Source organism: Orcinus orca, chromosome 14 (genome assembly GCF_937001465.1).
Source record: "Orcinus orca chromosome 14, mOrcOrc1.1, whole genome shotgun sequence".
In the NCBI taxonomy this organism is placed as follows: Eukaryota; Metazoa; Chordata; class Mammalia; order Artiodactyla; family Delphinidae; genus Orcinus; species Orcinus orca.
This window is the reverse complement of record NC_064572.1, coordinates 76,629,193-76,649,252: the sequence shown is the minus strand read 5'-3', so window position 1 is coordinate 76,649,252 and position 20,060 is coordinate 76,629,193. Positions and strand designations below refer to the sequence as shown.

The 20,060-nt window shown below is 48.6% G+C and overlaps 1 protein-coding gene across 3 annotated transcripts; it reads right to left on the bottom strand.

Moving 5' to 3' along the window:
- Positions 1 to 1,106: 1,106 nt before the first annotated feature.
- Positions 1,107 to 18,183, bottom strand: LOC101281463 (pancreatic lipase-related protein 2). Of its 3 annotated transcripts, XM_004265801.2 has the most exons (13): positions 18,135 to 18,183; positions 15,453 to 15,607; positions 13,976 to 14,101; positions 12,046 to 12,180; positions 11,180 to 11,291; positions 9,631 to 9,750; positions 8,180 to 8,303; positions 6,941 to 6,945; positions 6,062 to 6,171; positions 5,487 to 5,616; positions 3,140 to 3,251; positions 2,089 to 2,256; positions 1,107 to 1,180 (listed from the first exon to the last, which is right to left on the bottom strand). In XM_004265801.2, exons 1-13 carry the CDS (start codon positions 18,181 to 18,183, stop codon positions 1,117 to 1,119), a joined length of 1,410 nt encoding a protein of 469 aa, XP_004265849.1. In that variant the 3' UTR covers positions 1,107 to 1,116. The 3 variants fall into 3 exon arrangements, with proteins under 3 accessions (XP_004265849.1, XP_004265848.1, XP_004265847.1); XM_004265800.1 differs by lacking the exon at positions 6,941 to 6,945 and having other exon boundaries at positions 1,117 to 1,180; positions 6,062 to 6,180; positions 8,184 to 8,303; XM_004265799.1 differs by lacking the exon at positions 6,941 to 6,945 and having other exon boundaries at positions 1,117 to 1,217; positions 2,108 to 2,256; positions 6,062 to 6,180; positions 8,184 to 8,303.
- Positions 18,184 to 20,060: the final 1,877 nt, after the last annotated feature.

Genomic DNA, 20,060 nt, shown 5'->3' with positions numbered 1-20,060 from the left:
AACACCTCAAGATCAAACTAATACTTCAACGTCAAAACAAGGCCATTAAAAATTTTATTATCATAAAGATAAAGAGGCCACCACATTTTTTTATCATTTCTCCTTTATTTTTTTATTTTTTAACATCTTTATTAGAGTATAATTGCTTTACAAGGGTGTGTCACTTTCTGCTTTATAACAAAGGGAATCACTTATACATATACATATGTTCCCATATCTCTTCCCTCTTGCATCTCCTTCCCTCCCACCCTCCTTATCCCACCCCTCTAGGTGGTCACAAAGCACCGAGCTGATCTCCCTGTGCTATGCGGCTGCTTCCCACTAGCTAGCTATTTTACGTTTGGTAGTGTATATATGTCCATGCCACTCTCTCACTTTGTCCCAGCTTACCCTTCCCCCTCCCCATATCCTCAAGTCCATTCTCTAGTAGGTCTGCATCTTTATTCCCGTCTTGCCCCTAGGTTCTTCATAACCATTTTTTTTTCTTTTTTCTTTTTTTTAGATTCCATATATACGTGTTAGCATACGGTATTTGTTTTTCTCTTTCTGACTTACTTCACTCTGTATGACAGTCTCTAGGTCCATCCACCTCACTACAAATAACTCAGTTTCGTTTCTTTTTATGGCTGAGTAATATTCCATTGTATATATGTGCCACATCTTCTTTATCCATTCATCTGTCGATGGACACTTAGGTTGCTTCCATGTCCTGGCTATTGTAAATAGAGTTGCAATGAACATTGTGGTACATGACTCTTTTTGATATATGGTTTTCTCAGGGTATATGCCCAGTAGTGGGATTGCTGGGTCGTATGGTAGTCCTATTTTTAGTTTTTTAAGGAACCTCCATACTGTTCTCCATAGTGGCTGTATCAATTTACATTCCCACCAACAGTGCAAGAGGGTTCCCTTTTCTCCACACCCTTTCCAGCATTTATTGTTTGTAGATTTTTTTTGATGGCCATTCTGACTGGTGTGAGGTGATACCTCATTGTGGTTTTGATTTGCATTTCTCTAATGATTAGTGATGTTGAGCATCCTTTCATGTGTTTGTTGGCCGTCTATAGATCTTCTTTGGAGAAATGTCTATTTAGGTCTTCTGAGGCCACCACATTTTTAACAAGGGTACAGAGTTTGTAAAACGTCTTCTTGCACCATGTCGCTGCTGCAAAAATTATACCTGTGGAAGAAAAACTTTCCAGCATGAGGCTCGTTTGCTCGTGGAAGTGTGACCTCAGATGAGTAAACGGCTTTTGGCCCGCTCGCTGGGATTCGGACCTCTCTGAGTGAAAAGCTTTTTGCTACACCAGGCAGAGTCCAAGTGACTCTCACCCAGCAAATCCACTCAAAGAACCTCCTCCCCTCCATGGGCTTTTAATGAGCTGAGAGTGAATCAGTGGTCAGACCAAAGATTTTCAAAATCTAGGGGGTTTGGGGCTTAGCAATGAGGATCTCCTTTTAAGGTGGATCATATTTTAAACACAGTTAGGAGTTTCCATATTTTAAACACAATTAGGTACTCTCCCAACTCCTACCAAGTAAGATTCTATTCCCTCCGAATGAGAAGAGCTTGCCCCTGTAAGCTAGATCCCAACACATGCTGTAGTCTCCAAAAAAAACAATTTACATTAATACCTGCACCCCAGCTGAAATTAACTCAGAGATTTCCTACAAGTACTGCACGTGTCTTCCTTATTGCTTAAGGTAAAAGAGTTTCATATTTGCCTGGTTCTTGAATCGATGCCTTACCACTGAGGCCTTGCTCCTGTCAAGTTGAATTTGGCTTAAGGAAAATGATTGATTTTTCAAAGTAAATTGGATGGATAGATGGAGAGTTGAGATGAAGAGTTGGGTAGATGAATGGACGGATGGCTGAACAACCAGAAGGGTGAGGAGACAGGTCTGGAGAGATGGCTGGATGGATAAGTGGATAGGTAAGTGGATGAGCAGAAAGGGCTGGACGAATGGATGAGTCGATGAATACCTAGATGGGTAGGTAGGTGGGTGATTGGACTCATGGATGGATTGGTGAATACATTGATAACTAAATATAGAAAATAAAACTTAGATGGAATGAAAGATACTCACTCAGCCCTGTCTTCACCACTTTGCACTGTAATTCGGGAAGCCCCCAGTTTGGGCCGGAAGAGATTTATCACATTGTTGTTCCAGAGGAACTTGACCTTCTGGACTTTTCCTACATTGAAGTCCACATCAATGTCATGCATATGACTTGCATCTGGTCGGAGGGATCCTCTGAAAACATAGACAGAAAATGTTATATCAGCTGGATATATGAATACATAGGATGACAGCAATTTATTTTTTCTTCAAACAACGGCTGCTGTTTCTGGTTTTCTGCAAATAGGTTGTATGACTTCATGCACATCCAGGGGTTGCTAAAACACAAATGTATTTGTGAAGAACAGACCTTTAAAAAATACTGGACTCTAGATTTCCACTGTCTTAGTTTGTCCCTAGAGGGAAGTTAAATATTTGGGGTGGTGTATTAACCCTATTAGTTCACTGCAGGACTATATTAATGCAACGTCTTATGTTAGAAGATGCCTGTGGGTCAGCCGAGGTCATTTGTTAGCCCCTCATAGGTAGCACAGGAAGTTGTCAAAGAATTTTAACTTAACACGAAAATTATTATGTAAAAGTTGGTGCAAAATCCAGAATCTAATTTTACAGCACGGTTATGCATTCATCCAACACACATTTACCAAGTACCTCATATGTCCAGCAAAAGTAGGTGTGAGGCTACCACAGCAACGAGAAGCTGGCCTCAGGCTTCCTGTGTGTGTGTTGCCGGGAAGGGAGTTGCCATACAAACGCGCCTGGCCTAAGGAGAATTTGATTTTCCTAAAACCTAAGTCAGGAAGCAACGACTGACAATCCAAAAGGAGTTAGCATTTGTCTCATTTTAAATAGCCGGTTCCCCCCCTGGGCCTCACTCCTCTCATGTGTAAAATGGGGTGATTGAACCAGATGCTAAGCCTTCCTTCCAGGTTTGACATTCCAGGATTCAATGGTTCTGTATAATAGATGGCTAGATTTATAAAGCAGTTTATACCCAATCTTGTATGAAGAATCTATTATGGAAAGTATGGTCATTTCACTTTACTATCAAACTTACTTGAAAATTTCATATTGTTTTGAGTTTCCATTACTTCCATACAAAGCAATCCTGATGTACCCACTCACTTTCTTTTTTCCAGCCAGTGTGACAGATACCCTATATCTCCAACCTGTTGAAAGAAATACAATCATTCGAATAACTCCTCTTGTTGAAAAGAATGACCTCGTGGACGCAGCCTTGTTCCAAGCTCTACGTCCCCCGCGGATGAGAGGTAAGGGTGAATGTGAGTAACGATTTCCTTAAACGAGGTTTGGGGTCCTGGGATTCAGATTCTAGGTGGGGGTGAGGGACTCCAGAGGAAGTAAATCTTATACTTCAGCACAATCTCTTGTCGATACAGCAATGTATGTGCCCTGATGGATGCAGGGCAGCCGGTTACTGCACCTGTGTACCCTGGGTACACATCACCGGCCATCCCCAGAAAGGCCACAGGGAGAGAGAGATGCTTGTGGCTATAATGTTTGGATAAATCACCTACTGCTCTTTTAGTTTATTGCTGTTTTCACATGCAACGGACATAGTCTCAATAGAAAAACAACCCAGATAAATTAAAAAAAGAAAGAACCTTCATCAGCACCCCATCTACCTGCCCTGCATCCCAGGTCCTTCCCTGATGTCATCACTTTGGTCTCTATACTTAATCAAGTCCAGTGGTTCCCCATCAGGGGGAGATTTTGCCTCCCTGGGGACATTTGGCAATGTCTGGAGGCTTCTTTGGTTGTCACACTGGGGGTGAGGTGAGGTGGGTGTGGAGAGCTACTGGCATCTAGTGGGTAGAGACCAAGGATCTGTTAAACAAACTGCAATGCACAGGACAGACGCCTACAACAACGAATTATCCAGCCCCAAATGTCAGCAGTGTGAGGTTGAGATAGGCTGATCTAGAGCTTTCTCTTTCTCTTTCTCTCACACATCTGTGTATATAAAAGAATATGGGCTTCTTTTCCCTTCTTTAAATAGTATGTGCTGTTATTCTCTATTCGCTCCACCCATTCCCCACCCCAGAATGATTCCCTTTCTCCGTCCTGCCCTGTGTTCCGGAATGTTTGCCTCCCACCCCAGGATCCTTGCTGCTGGCTTTTAGCTGGGTTTAGCCAATACGAGGTGTATGCAGGAGGTCAGAAGGCCAGAGGAGAGAGGTGCAGGTGTCATCTCCCTGGCCCCCACCTTGCTCCAGAACCATGAGTCTGTCAGAAACTCCCTCCTTCCCTGTATTCTGAGAGCTGCACAGCCACCAGATTCCGGGGGCCTCGGCATCCCTTGCCCTTTTTTTTCTTGTTACAAAGAAAAATATTTTATTATAAAATTTTGGAAAATATGAATATGGGTAAGTAAAAATTTAACATGAAAATCTTGCTTGTTCCTTTAACCCTGCCCACACCTCTAACAGGAGGCCCTTCAGTAAAATCTCTCCATTTGAGCCACTTGGATGAGTTCTGTCTCCTGTTGGGACCCTGACTGATACATGACATGTTGCAGGCTGTTTTGTCGCTTGCCTTTTCACTAAATATGCCTTAGAGATCTCTCCTCAGCACATAGAGCTATCGCCTTCTTTTTAGCGGTTCTGTACAGTATTTGGTGGTTTACCAGTTGGTGGGTATCCAGGTTTCTCTCTCCAATCTTCTGGTATTAAAAACAGTGCTGCAGTGAACACCCTTGAGCACTTTCTCATGCAAGTATTTTCATAAGGTACACTCTGAGAAGTGGAATGACTGGGTCAAAGGAATATACATATAAGACTTTATAGAGAGTGCCAAACCGTGATCTTTCATGATAAATATTGTGAAGATCACATGAAATACTGTAAGTGAAAAGAGTTTTGTGAAGTGCTATATAAATTTTTTTTTTAATGTAAAAATCCCTTGAAAAATAATTGCTCTTCTATTCGGCTACCGTGTGATATTAATTTTAACAAAATAATCTTGATCGTTTCGCTATCTTGTACTTTTTTAATGAGAAGCTGGGCAAAACAACAACAGAAATGCAGCGTGCTTGTGTGTGTGCAGGGGGACTGGTAGAAGATGTATTTAGCCGGAGACTTCTTGACTTACAGGGACTTTGCCCCGCCTTGCCCTCTTCTGTTAATGGATCCATCCTTCCTGCCACTGGGGTGGGTGGACATGTGACCCAGCCTGGGCCAATCACTGTACTTTATTCCATTGATCAGGATTTTTGGTTAAAGGAGTGAACTTGAGATCCAAGACAAATGCCATTCTACTGCCTTTCCATTATAGCTTAAACTGGTTGGAGGTGAGTTTCTGTCAATTGCTACCAAGGGTCCTAATAAGGCTGATACTCTGAAATTATTTGCAAGAATTTTTAAATGAGTAAAATGGAAACTTACGAGTAAAGTTACCACTGCTTCCTGTGTTCAGGAAAAAGGTTTGTCCCACAGCACTGGTTTTCCCCTGAAATTGGTCAGCATAGTGCCCCATTTTGGGGCATCCTTCAGTAGGACAAGGGAAACAGCCACTCTAGTGAAAGAAAACAGTCTGTCTGTGAGTCGTAGGCCTTTGACTCACCCATTTTCCTTTCCATCCTCCTGTCTATCCATCCATCCATCCATCCCTCCCTCATCCATCTTCTCATCTACCTATTCTTCCTTCCATTCATGTATCCATTCTACCCCTTCTCCCACATCCACTGCTCCATGCAGGCACGCATCCATCTACCCATGCATCCTTGCACACACTGGGAACTTTCCAGAATGAAAAGTTGGGGATCTAGGGAAGGCCCAGCACAGTTCAAGTCTGCTGTCCCCCTCCTGCCCATCCTATTCCTGGGAGGAAGGCTCTGTAAGCCTCAGCATTTCTAGTGCCTCCTTTCATTAGCCGTGGAGTTACATCTCTGCTCTCTTCCAAGCCAAAGGGACAACACCACCATCACCACCAACTTCCCTGGGCGCCTGGTGTGACCTACCTCCTGAAACTCATTGTAGGACGCACAAGGGTAGCCTAGGAAGCCATCGGGGCTGAGGATACTGCTTGAGTAATACTTGTAGCTTCTTATGTGATTGCAAGCCACAAAGTCTTGGGTTCCTGAGAAGACAAAGGCCAAGGGCGCTAACAAGAGGCATTAAACTTTTGAAGCCCGAACCATTCTGACCCAGCGAGGAATCACCTCTGCATTTCACAGGTGGATGATGGTGTCCCTGAACACCTTGGTCACAATTCACAATTTCTGTCATTGACCTTGACATACTTCGGGGCAAGTAGAAAAGCTGGGGGCTTGTTTAGTAGTGGTGGTTGGCTGGAGTCGCTTTCCTCTCCCCGGCACTGTCTATTTTCTGGGGTGGCCCCCCCTCAGGGCTAGGCAAGTGTTAGGGAGTGAGAAGGTCTAACAAGCACCTCTGTCTAATCCTCGGGGGCCAGGCATGTAACGTAAATAAATAACGAAGGCTTGGGGGAGTGGGGAGCGTTGGTTAGAGATATATCATACTTCACCTTTCGCGTGAACCAAGCTTTTCTGTCTATGGTCTCAGGCTGAGAAATTCTTCCTTCTTACTCCTCCAGGCATGAGGTAAAAGCAACGGAGAGCAAGGTCACCATGGCCTCTGGCTACTCTTTCACCGTCTTTCTCTTTAAACCAAAGTCCTCTTGTTTGGGAAATTGTTTTTTCCTGTCTCCAGCTACTAGGTACAAACTTCCCATGGAGTGATCCACAGTGACCCTGGCATACCTGGGGACCACTGCTTGGGGGTCTGCTGGGCTCCATCCGCCACCCGTTGGGAAAGGAATGTTGCCCTTTGTGCTTGGGGGATTAGCTCTCCGTAGCCCCCCAGTCCCGCGCACCCCACACCAACACTCATTACCAGACAATAGGACCTGTTTCGAAGTTAACTGTCTCTTTCATCCAAAATTGCTGCCCAGGGATTCCATGTTAGAGAAGCAAGCGGATGTAATTGCTCCTCAGCGGCCAGGGCGACTCGGCACGCACACAACAGAAGCACGTTCCAGCAACCGGCCACCTCTCTAATTAAACCTGGGCTCCTTCCTATTATGTGTGCCCTGCGCGTCCCATCGGAGAGGGGGCAGCCCTCACTGTGACTCTGGTGTTCTTTCAGAAATCAGACCAGCCAAGCAGCCCTCCCTCGAGTTACCCGGTGCTGAGCAGAGAGGAGGTGGATGTTGGCTATTGTTTTATCGACTCTGCTCTTTCACATGAAGCACATGGAAGATCAAAATGCCACGGAAGGCCGCTCAGCTCAAGGTAAAAAACTGGACACAGAGCTTGCTTTGCGCCAGGCCCTGCGCAGGGTCCTGAGGAGTCCAGGTCGCCCAGGCCACGGCCCCTGGCCTCGGGGAACTCCCCACTCAGAAAAAATAAAGACTAAAATGAGACGATCACAGACTCAAAGCCTCCACTTTTAGGGAGGAGAGTGACGCCTGTTCTCAGGGGAGGGGCAACAGGAATAGCCCCGGGCCAGAACAAGGGACGGCTAATGGAGATGGTACTTTAGGTCACCTAACATTAGGGGTACTGATCCTGCTCTCTCAGATAAATGGAGACACGTACAAGGCTCGTCCCCCAGACCCCCAGGCCTCCGCCTCCATGCACGTGCCCCTCAAACCCACAGGGCACGTCCGTCCTCCCCCTTCCCCCCATCGTCTTCTTACCAGCTCAGTCCCTTTCCATCCCTAGCACCTGACAATAGCAAATGGCAAGAAAGTCAAAACCCTCCACATCTTTGCTTATGCTCTGCAGATCTTCAAGGAGCCTGCACTGAAGGAAGGATGGGGGCCAAAGGCAAAGCTGGGTCCTAACTGATGCGCCAGTGCAGCCCATGTCTCAGCATCCTGCTAAGGGGGAGAAGGCGCAGGCTGGGCATGGGGTCGGGCTTTGCAGCCAGAAATTGGGCTTAAATATAAGGTGGCCTTGGGCAAGTTTTATCACTTTTCTGACCCCATTTCCTCGTCTGTAAAATGGGGCTAATCAGAGTAACTATCTCGTGCCACTGCTGTGAAAATGCCCGGCACAGACCACACCACCTGCCTTCTCCCCAAGTGGAGCAGCTGCTGTCTTGCTTCCCTCATTTACATACCTTCCCATATTCCATTTATATCAATGATGGTTGACAAGGCATTTTTCTGACATCCAGGCATTTCCCGTCCTCCATTTGGGTAGAAATCCAGGTGGCCCACCTTTTGGCTCATTCCAAAACCTGAAACATTGGCAGCAGAGATGAGTGGGAGGGAAGTGGTCCCAGAGTCAGGTGGTGGCCATGAAGAGCGTTCAGCTCCTTCCAATGGGAGCAAGAGCCTTCTTGGCAACTTCTCCTCACAGTGCAGCCACCCTGTCTCTGGCTCTGCGGAAGTTCTCAGATGAGCACTTGGCAAGACAAGAAAGGAGGAGAGGGCTTCCCTGGTGGCGCAGTGGTTGAGAGCCCGCCTGCCAATGCAGGGGACACGGGTTCGTGCCCCGGTCCGGGAAGATCCCACATGCCGTGGAGCCGCTGGGCCTGTGAGCCATGGCCGCTGGGCCTGCGCGTCCGGAACCTGTGCTCCGCAACGGGAGAGGCCGCGTACCACAAAAAAAAAAAAAAAAAAAAAAAAGAAAGGAGGAGGCCCTGAACAACAACGATACCATCATCGGTGTCCTGATACCATTATGCACCAGAAGACACATGTCAGGGCAGGGCTGGTGCACTTTTTATTACTTTATTCATTTTAAAATTTTGGTTTCTACATTATAGTGTTAACTGAGACCACATAAACTTTGTTGTTATATTGAGAACCACAGCATAATGGCTAGGTGGTTTGGATTTTGAAGCACATAGACCTGTGATCACATCCTGGTTCTTCTTACACATCTGTGATCTTGACAATTACTTGATCAATTACTTTACCTTGTCGAGCCTCAGTTTCCTCAGCTATGAAGTGGTAATAACAATACCCACTTTTCAGGGTTGTTACAACGATTAATGAGCTAATGTATGCAAAATGTTCAATGCAGCACATGGTAAACACTTCATAAGTGATAGGATCATCAAAACCATACCTTTTATTGGTACATTTCATGAGTGGTTATACAAGAAAATATTGAAAAAAGAATGTTAATTTTAGAAGAATTCAATTAAGGGCTATATTTAATCTCCAACAAAACAAACTGTAAGCAAAGCTTTGACAAAAGAAGAAAAAAAATGCAAAGATTACCTTTGCATTTTGCAAGTACAGGTCAAACATCAATAATAAATGCCACTCTGGATACTGACAGACTAGGGAAGGATGCAGAGTCTGGAGACGGAGGGAGCCTTCCACAGGTTATAGAAGCCTTTCGTTCTATCTGGGGCCTCAGGCTGACATCACTGGCACTGAACTTGCTGTTTGTTTGTGGCTGACACCCGTTTTGACTGACTGGTTGGTTAACCATTTTGAATACCACCCTGTGGTATGTGTGTGCAGGTGGGGGAGGGTGGCAGGGGGCACATGCCTGGATCTGCTCTCATCAGTTACAGCCCTGGTCCCTGAGAGGTGGGGTGAGGAACTTACCCAGGAAAGGGATTATGGGAGCAGAATCCGTGTGAATCACATCCACAAACATGGCATCGGACGGGTCCAGCCGAACCTCCTCTGGCGTGCCCTGGAAGCATGGCTGTGCCGGGTCTAGCCCTAAGAAGAGGGAGGTGGACAGGGAGGCCGCACTCTAAGACCACCCAGGATCTAAACCCTGTACGCACAAAATCCATGGGGATTCCTGGGCGAAGGATCCCACGCCCCAGCAGTCATAGTTTGGAGAATTGAGTCTGTAGGTCCTGGTCTGCTTGGGAGAGAGGCTGGGACAGAAAGGCTGCCAGTGGGGTCGTTGCCTGTCACAGGACATCCAGAAATCCCCACTGCCTGGCGTCATGGAATATCGGGATGGTGCCCTTGCTCCCTTCGTCTCCCTTTTCCTTTCTTCCCTCACACACGTTCTGTTTGGCTACAGCTCTCCAAGACTGAGCTCCCGGGCCCGGCCCAGCTCCTCCACAGTCTCCGAGCCCTGCACGGCCCATTCCCCCGCGTCTGTGGTCATGGCCCCCGGCCTGCTGCTCGCTCTCCCACACTCTCCCACACTCTCCAAGAGCCCCTCAAACACGACCTCTTCATGGAAAGTGTAGCCTCTCCTTTCTTGGGTCATTCCCTCCTCATTGCATAGGATTCTTCTGCATTCGTTAATTCTGCTTTGACTTTTATTTGTCTACTTAGTTGTCTGCCTCCTGCACTAGACTGTGGATTTCCTGAGGCAGGGGCCGTGCCCAGTTCATCTTCAAAGACAAGCAGAAGGTGGAAGGAGCAGGGCACTCAAGACTCGGTGACCTACATCTAGTGCTGGCTGCTCAAGGCCAGGAGCCTGTCCTCCTTGCACCTGGAAAGTGGGGATAACAACAGTAACTCCCCTGGCAGGGTTACTGTGAAAATCCCATGGAAAGATCTAAGAGAAAGGACATTGCAAACTGAAAAATACCCTTTATCCTTCACCCGAAGCCTAGCCTGGTGCCCAGAGCAACAGACGCATTCATTAAATGCTGACTTGAACAGTTTGCCTAAGTTACATATTGATGTGGTGCACCAAACGGTTGTCTGTGTCTATGTCTGTGTATTCATTCTGCCTGGTGTTTCCTTCCTCCATTTATTCTTTACTGAGCACCTGCTATGGCAGGTCTCAGCTAGTCACTTTCATTTTCTGCCTGTCCTGGCACAGGGAAGACATTCAATAAATATTTGTGGAACTGATGAATTGATTTTTTTCAAAAATCAGCTCACTTTTTAAAAAACTTTGCCATACTCTACCAATAATAACCCTGAAGTCATGAGTTTAATGTGTTAGTTATATTTTTCTTTTTTTATAAATGTATTTTTGCTTACAATCCTGTATTTTCTAGCACACGTGAAAATATATGAACAATTATTTTTCAAGTCCCCTGCACCACCTAAAACCAGTTCCAGGAGGATCGGAAGGGGCGCCCTTGGCCGTGGGAAGCGCGTGGGTCTCTCCTTCCACCGCCTGCTCCCCTGGCTGGGCCGGCGCCCGCCCCCAACCCCGGCCCAGAGCCCCTACCTGTGATCCTGCCCATGCGGCCCCCCAGCCTCCTGCCCGCCTCAGCGGCCGTGTGCGCGCCCAGGCTGTGGCCGATGAGGTGCACGTTCTCGGGGCCATAGCCCAGCTGGGTCTGCGGAGGGAAGGAGCATCAGGTCCCGGAGCATCAGGTCCCAGACCACCAGGTGGGGATGCGCCGGCTCTCGGGGAGCGGGGATTGGGGCAGGACCCAGGCTGGAAACTCGGGAGGAATGACCCCCGGCTCCAGGCCGCCGCCTAGGACAGCGCGACCCGGCCCCTGGCTGGCCACAGGGGTAACGGTGGTCCCGGGGTCCGGCTGGCGCACGGGGTAACGGTGCTGACCAGCGGCCAGCGCATCACCTGCAGGCCGCCCTGGCCGGGACTGGCAGTGCTCTGCCAGCTCCCACACGCAGCCCACCGTGGACCTCCCTCCCCTTGTCCCCGGCAGGGGCTGGGCCAGTGCAGAACGTGGTAATGGGCCCGGCTCTGGGGGTCTCCAGACTCGACCTTCCTGGAGGCCGTAAGGGACCTTCCCTGAGAGCGAAGACTCATCTGGGCTGAGAACTTCAGGGCAGCCCAGCCTGCTCTACAATTCCCAGAACAGCCTGCAAGGAAGGCTTATTTCAAAAGGGGAAACTGAGGCCTGAAGAGGTTAGTCTGCCTCAGGCCCCACAGCTAGGGATCTTCAGGACAACCCCGGAGGGAGGAAGTTTGCAGCTTCATGTAGCAAAGGCCCTTCTTGGGCTCCCGGCTTTCAGGCTCTGCCTCTACCCATGGGTCCCCAGGCTGCCCCTGGGTGCCACGGGGTGCTGGCCTGCCCCTCTCCTGCCCCCTACCCACAGGATGTGGCCCAGGCAGGGGTTTACCGACAGCCCTTGTATTAAGTAAGCTATCTCCGCTCCCACGACCCGAGTGTTGTGGACAGCTTGGGTGTATCCTGTCCTGGCCCCGCGCTTCCAGTCCACACACATGCAGTTCACCTTCTCCACTTTAAACATTTTCTGGGAAAGACAAACATGAGGGAGAAACCAGTTTATTAACAGCCACGGGTTGCACACTCCACAGATAGGCGTTCACAACCGTCAAGCATCTAGCTTGTGTCAGAACTTTAACATTCCTCACACTCGTCCTGATCCACACCACAGTGCTGTGAACTGGGTATACTTACTCCCACTTAGCAGATGTGGAAACTGAGGCCTGGAACAGAGTGACTTGTCTAAGGTTTTACAGATGGTCATTGACACAACCAGGTCAGAAAGATGACTTATGAGGTCAGGGGTTAGCAAACTACTACCCGAGTGCCAAATCCACTCGGGTAGTAGTTTGCTAACTGCTTTTATGAAGTTTTATTGCAAACAGCCACACCCATTTGTTTACAGATTGTTCACCTCTGCCTCATAGCTACAACAGAAGCCATATGAACTGAAACCATATGGCCTGCAAATGCTACAATATTTATTACCTGCTCTTCTACAGGAAAGTTTGCAGACCCTTATACTAGATAGTTGGAGCCACAGAGAGGCTGCTTTTATGTTCCCAAAAATGCTTTGATGGGAGATATAAAGTATTGAGGGACAAGCTTAATAAGATGAAATTTAGACCGAGGTAGGAGACAACTCTCCCGGATACATGCATCTTTTGTATCATGTAGTGTGACCCAAGCACAAATACTGGTGCCTTGGGGGCTGGAGGGAAGAAACATCAGAAAGGGCTACATTATATCCTTTGTTCATTTGGGGAGGTCCTGGACTGCATTTTGAAGTTGGGAGTGGTTGGCTGGGGGGTCAAGGCATCATGGTGGACCACATACCCTTGGCTCTCCAATACCCAGGTCCGCGTAGCCTCCCTCTGGAACTCAGGAGGCACGTGTGAAACCCCAGACCAAGAGGAACAAAGAGCGCTCCGGCAGAAACTGCTCGAGGTCTTATCCCACTGCAGCTTAAGCCTCTAAGAGCCGTGCCACGGGCACCTCCTACAGGCCAAAGCTGTAGACACACGGGATTGTGGTGTCTTGTGGACAGAAGACCTCGTTTCGCATTCCACGTCTGGATTCAACTTTGGGCAAGTACTGAAGTTTTCTTTGCCTCAATTTCTTCATCTATAAAATGAGAACCATAACTGTGCCTGCCTCACAGCGTGGCTGGGAGGGTTAAACGGGACAAGGACTGTGGAATGATTAGCACAATGCCAGACTCACAGTAAGTGCTCAGGAAATGGATGGTATGAATAAGAATTCATTCCTAATATTCATGATCACTATAGAGCTGCGCTGTCCAATACTGTGGCCAGGAGCCACATGTGGCTCTTTACAGTTAATTAAAATGAAATAAAATTTAAAATTCCGTTCTTTGGTCACACTGGCCACAAGCCGAGTGGTCAGTAAGCACAGGTGGCCAGTGGCTCCTGATCCGGTAGTGCAGATATAGAGCATTTCCATCATCACAGCAAATGCTTTTGGATAGTAGTGCTGCGGGGGGTAAAGTATTTTTTATGACATACAAGGGTTTTATATAAACCATCAGAGACAAACGCCAGGTCATTTGCTGTTGTCTCCACCTCTGGGACTTTCTGATTGGACTCTGGGTCTTTTCAGCCTCATAAGGAGATGTTTGACTAGAGGTTCGTGGGTTGGGAGACCTTGACATTGGGTACCCATGAGAACCCGAGTTTTCCTCAGTGGTTTTAGGATGGACCCGTCTCTCCTGGGAAGTTATCCTTTCCCAGCCTCAGGGGATGCGGAGTTTGCCTCCATGTGCTGGGCGCTGCTCTCACCAGGTGAGGAGGGTGAATGCCTACCTTGCACAGGTCAATTATCCAGTCCTCCTCCCCCTTGTCTAGGAAGCCGTGGATGACGAAGCGTGTCTTGCGGTCCAGCTGGAAGTTTGAAGCCTCGATGGTGCTAAGGTCAGTGACATTGATCCGCTGGTTAAATTAGAAAAGATGAATTTGAATGTTGGCCTTTCCAAGCCACAGACCCGTTAGAGCCCATTCCCGTAGCCAAGGTGACAGATTCAACTCCCACGAAGTTGGATGAGGCTAGAACAGGAGTTCCTGACTTAGGGTTGGAGGATAGAATTCAGAACGTCCAAGTTTATTGATTTTTCTATACTGAAATGTAGCATTTTTGTTCATTGTGAAATTGAGCAACAAACATAGCAGACTTAGCAATACACTGTCACCAATAGAGGTGGCAGATATTTTCATTTTATATTACAGTTGTTACAGATATTTAAAAATATCATCTGTACTCATTACTATTTAAAATTACAGAAGTTATTAGACCAACTCCTAGACCTTGTTCTTTAGTGAGATAATAAAGCAGCATATTTATCTTTTTAAATGTTCTGATAACTGTTTTCCAGTATAATTAGTGTCCTTTTTAATCCAATGTTTTTTATTTTATGCATTTAACCCTTCCTGCTCCGTTGAGGTGCATCTCCCCTCTGCCTGATGCTTCTGGCCCAGGGGTTCCTCAGCTTTTCTGTGCCAGGACCTCTTTGGCCATCTGGGGAAGCCTATGAGTCCCTTCTCAGGATTTTTTTTTTTTTTTTTGCATAAAATATATTTTATTTTTAAAAATTATTTTTTTAAATGGGGACTCTGGGTGGGTAGTTTGTCACCTAGAATCCGACAGTAGGTGACCTCGGGGACCTATAGACAGACACCCTGCTCTCTCAAACTTGGTTTGGGGTCAGAGCTGTGAGCTGCTTGAGTTCTGAGCAGTTCTTCCCGTTCACTTCTGAGCACCTGGAGGAAGCCTGCTGGCCTCCACCTGGCAGGCCTTCTGGGAACTGAAGATTGCTCCAAGGGTCCCCAAATTTCTCCTTTGTCATTAAATGTCCCCTGTTCCCCTTCTAGCTCCTGAGGAAGGATTTACATCCCCCAACCCCTACCCTCTGAGGGGCTACGCTCCCTCCACTGCCTGGTTTGGAAAGAAGCCAGACCCTCTCAGGGATACATAGGTCTGGGTTTCTCCATAAGAGCTGCTCACACCCCCTTCCTCCCCAAACAGGGTTCTAATCCTGGGAAGCCCTGCACTTCTGTGCACAAGTGTGTGAATGTGTCCGTTTCCGGGTTGGGCGCCCATAGATTTCATCAGATACTCGAAGGGATTTATGATCCCGAGAGCTAAGATGGCTCTAAGTCTAACACTGGTGAGGGAGCGTCATGTGAAAAGTTCCAAGGCAGTGAATTATTCCTCAGACAACCATGTGAAGGCTCCAGCGTGGGCGCCCAAATCCCCCACCATGCGGTCATTCTATGCCCCTCTTACTTGGTAGTTATTTGGATTCTCATTTGTATACAGAAGAAAGTGGGTGTCAATGTCCTTGGGAGACCAGGGAAATAACTTTAAAGGCCGCTGAAAGATGCTGGTCCATGGTTTTTCATCGGAAAAGCAGCCGAAAGGTTTGTAGCAGATCTCCTTTCCTGGGGCAGGAAGAGGAACAAACAGGACACTTGTGAGGGTCTGAGAAGGAGCAATGTCACCTCAGCTACTCGGGAGGACTCTTCAGGGTACAGCTCAGGGCTGGTGAAGGCCGCTGCTCATCTTTATCTTTGCTGTCAGTGTTCCTCAGACTTCTGTGGTGATAAGAACCACCTGGGGGCTGAGGGTGAATGAGCATCTTCACACTCCCAGGCCCCTCCCTCAGAGATTCTGATTCAGAGGGTCTGGGGTGGGGCCCGAGAAACAGCATATTTAATAAGTGCCCCTGTTCATCAGGCAGGTTGGGGAATCACTGAGAATTCCTGGGAACCTTCAGCCTTAAAACTACCTCTTGCAGGAAACCCCCAGATGGCCCTTTACATCCACTCATCAACCATCATGTATTTATCAAGTGTCTACGGATGTCGTAGCACAGAGATGCTATTCGATGAGTCCTGAGGTCTCTCTTACATCCAGCACAGGCCGTGCACACAGTAGGCGTTCCTGGGTATCTGTCCAGTCCCCATGTCTTCACGTCATCCTTCTATGCACCTTTGTTTTTTCCAAATTATTCTCTGCCATTTCAGATTTCCCTGTTGTTCTTTGAAAAGGTAAATGTCTTAAGAACAGGGAGAATTTATTTTTGCATCATACTGTGTATAGTAGGGGCTCAGTACATGCAGTTGATGACCTAAATAACCCCATCTAAATCTGAGGGTCCTTTCTCTAGTCCATGACATATTTTCACAATTATGTCACCCCCAGTATAACCAGGGGTGACATAATTTCAAATCCAGAGGATTACAATGGATTTTCTCTCTTAGTCTTCCTCAACTGATGGAGCCAATTATTAGTCATTCATTCAGAAACTGGTAATAGTTAATACTTGTTGTTTACTATGTGCCGGATACCACACTAGTGTTTTACCAGTATTGGCCTCCAAACAGCCCGTGAGGAAGGAATGAATATTACCTTTATTTGACAGAAGAAGAGCCCAAGGCACGGAGACGAAAAGCCAGCTACCCAAGGCCACAGCCAGTGGTGGAGCCGCGATTTGAACCCTAGAAGCTTAACTGGGAATAAAAGTAGGAACTGGGGAGCCATAGAGACAAATCAGATCGAAACCCGGCCCTGAAAGAGAGGAAATCTAACTGGGAAGGAATAATGAGCGTTGAATTCATTCTGGGAAGAGGGAACCGTCCCACAGGAAAGGCCACAGGCGGCTAAAGCAACCTTGGCTTCAGATGGTAAGCGCAGGGGCTTCGATGCCAGGTTAAGACACCTGGGTGTTAGGTGGGTAGTGGGGAGGCGCTGGGGGTGCTGAGCCGGTGACTGGGGTGGGAGACAAGTGTAAGTGGCTCAGAGGTGGGGGAGCCTGGGGGCAGGGCTGTGGGCCTGGTGAGGGGAGAGGCCTTCTGACCTGATGGCAGAGGAAGTTAAGGAAGAGGCGGGGAGATGGGGCGAGGGGGTGCTGTCCAAGCCTGGTGGGGGACAAGTGAGTTCGAGGCATGGTGGGAGGCCCTGGTGGAGCTGCCTGGAACTTGGGAGGACCGGGGCTATGCTGCTGGGGACTGGACAAGGGAGCAGTCCTGAGGAACAGACACATGAGGAGAGCACCTGGAGTGACCTTTGGAAACGCCCGTGTCTGGGGCAGGAGGAAGCAGCAGATCAGCGAAGGAGACCAAGAGGGGTTGGAAAGGCCTGAGGAGCAGCCAGACCCCGCCCGGGCTCTTCTGTCGGGGGCCGGGTCTGGCGGCAAGGCTTGGCTGGAATTCCAGAAAGGCAAGAGGGGGCTGGGGGCAAGCTGAGGAGACAAGGGGAAAGGGTCCGGATGCAGAAGAAAGCCCTTGCAGGGACTGGAGAAGACCACGTCTGTTCTTGGGGAGACTGTGCTCAGCAGGGTTTGGGGGCCTCACGAGCCAGGCAGTGAGGGGTTCTGACTGATGGGAGAGGAGGTGAGAAGACCTGGCAGTGTGGGAAAGAGAGCACCTGTGAGGTACACCTGCGAGGTACACCTGCGAGGTACATGGGGGATGGGCATAAGCAGATTCGGGCTCAAGGGGGCTTTGGTAACAAGGGAGGTTTCAGGACAAGTAGAACGTGGGTGTCTGCATCTCCTCTGGGCAGGAGGCCGGGCAGGACGGGAGTTCACAGAGGGACACGTCCACAAGATTTCAGTCTGCAGACGTGCACTTATCTATGCCTAGGAACTGAAGGTATTGGGGGCCTGACAAGAACGTCCCACTCTCCACCTGGCCCAGCTGCCTGCCACCTCTGCCGCCTGCTCCAGCCACTGGAGCCTTTGCAGGAGGACGGGAACCAAGCTGGACAATGCTGGGATAATCCTTGTTGAGCACGGTGCCCTGTCTCTACCACAGAGTCATCACTCCCCGACTGGTAGCGATTGCTGTTTCATGCAATAATGATAATGCTATTAATTAGGGAGAAGGTGATGAGGATGCCTCTGTCTGTCTCACCCAAAGGCCAGCCCAGGCACGGTCACCAAAGGGATGGTGACAGCATCCTCACCTCTGACTGTGGCCAGCAGGAGAAGGCCGATGGTCCAAGAGGGCAGCATCTTCGGGGATGAAGACAGAGACACGCACGGACACCAGATGCACAGGCACGAGGCTGGCGGACAGGGCAGGCGGCCCTCAGCACACATGGGGCTCTCCCTCGATGTGGGGACCCTGAGGCTGAGGCCTCCCTGCACACAGGGAGTTGGGCAGCGCCTCTCTCGGACCCTGCACTCAGGGTCTTTGCACTGCTGTGCTCCCCTGTTCTGGGCCACGTCCCCCTGGCAGCCCTACCCCTACCCGGCTCCCTGCCCGCGTGGGGCTGTGACTTACTGTGTGGCCCCAGAGCTTCCACCTGCAGTCCAGCAGGTTGGCCATGGCCTTTTATAACCAGACTTTATCCTTTGGATTCCTCAGAAAAGGACGGGGGTGAGGGTTAGATAGGGCTCTGTACATGCCAGGTTTGAACCTAGGTTATCATAAATACATAAAGCCAGCTCAGCTGGGGAGCAGGGCTGTTTATGAAGTGAGATTTGAGGAAAGGGAAACTGACTTTATAGGATGGCAAAGGGCTCTGTTAATCTGCATTTACAGGTACAGTTGCCAAAAGATCGTGTTCCCCAGGTGATAAGAGGGAAACTCCAAGCTGTAGTGCCACCCACTCAAAATCCTCTTGGAAACAGGAAGCCCGAACTCATCTCATTGCCCTGCAGACACTGGCAGAGCCGTGCAGGAGTGGGCAGTCCGAAGCATCCGTTCAGTGGAAGCATCTGTTTATGAAGACAGCCCTTGGTTACTTTGGGGGTGAGGTGGGTGGAGAGCATCCTTCCAAAGATGCTGGACAGAGTTGTAAAAACCCTGCTGGCGGAGGCACTCAAAAGAGTCAAATAAACACTGTTCAGATACAGCTTTGTTGGGAAACAATGTAGTTTATGACCCAGGGATAAGAAAGATGGAAGTGTTTGCGTTCCTTCAGGGCTGAGGGGTGAAAGCCAGGTGCTGCCCAGCTGTTTTAAAAATTGACATATGATTTAGATGCTCCAAAGTGTATACATCTTAAGTTGAGAACTTGAGTACAGTTTAATGAGTTTTGACAAATGTATACTCCTGTGTATACGCCCCAGATCGAAAAGCATTTCTAGCAGCCAGAAGTATCTCTGATGATCCCTGTACCACCACCCGCACAGCCATGCTCCGGCTTCTATCACCATAGATTAGTTTGGTCTCTTCTGGGATTGCATATACGTGGGATTATACAGTATGTGCTGGTTAGAGTCTTGCTTCTTTCGTACAACACGGTTTTGAGATTCGCCCATGTTGTTCCATGTATCAGTAGTTGGTTCCTCTTTATCGCTGTGTTATATGGTACATTTCTGTGTGACTCTATCAGTTGGTGTATCCATTCTGCCTTGGTGGACACGTGGGTGCTTTCTAGTTTGGGACTGTTATGGACGATGCTGCTGGGAACTTCCTAGTCTAGTACCTGTCTTTCGTTAGACTTGCACTCGTTTCCCTCAGGTTTGTCCCCAGAGGTAGCATTGCCGGGTCCTGGGGTGTGTGCGTACTTAACTTTAGGAGCTGCTGCTAAACACGTTCCCGCAGCAACTGCACCTGCATGAACTCCCGTCGGCAGCTGGGTGAGAGTTCCAGTTGCTCCCTATTCTACTCCTGCCCTTCAATCTATCCCACAAGGTTGCCGGCAATTTCCGGAGGGTTTCAAGTGTAGAAAATGGCTTCTCTTTTTTGTGAACTTCCCTTCTGAGAACTCTGAGGCTGGAGGTGAGCAGGGTGGTGCTGAGGGAAGCCCAGGAATGAACTTCCTTATCTCAAGTGGGCTTAAGAAAAGTCAAGCTTTGTGGAACTGGTAAAGTGCTGATGAACCTGAGTGGGGTCACCTATACCTCAATGACCCCAAAGCCCAATGTTGCCACCCCACAGC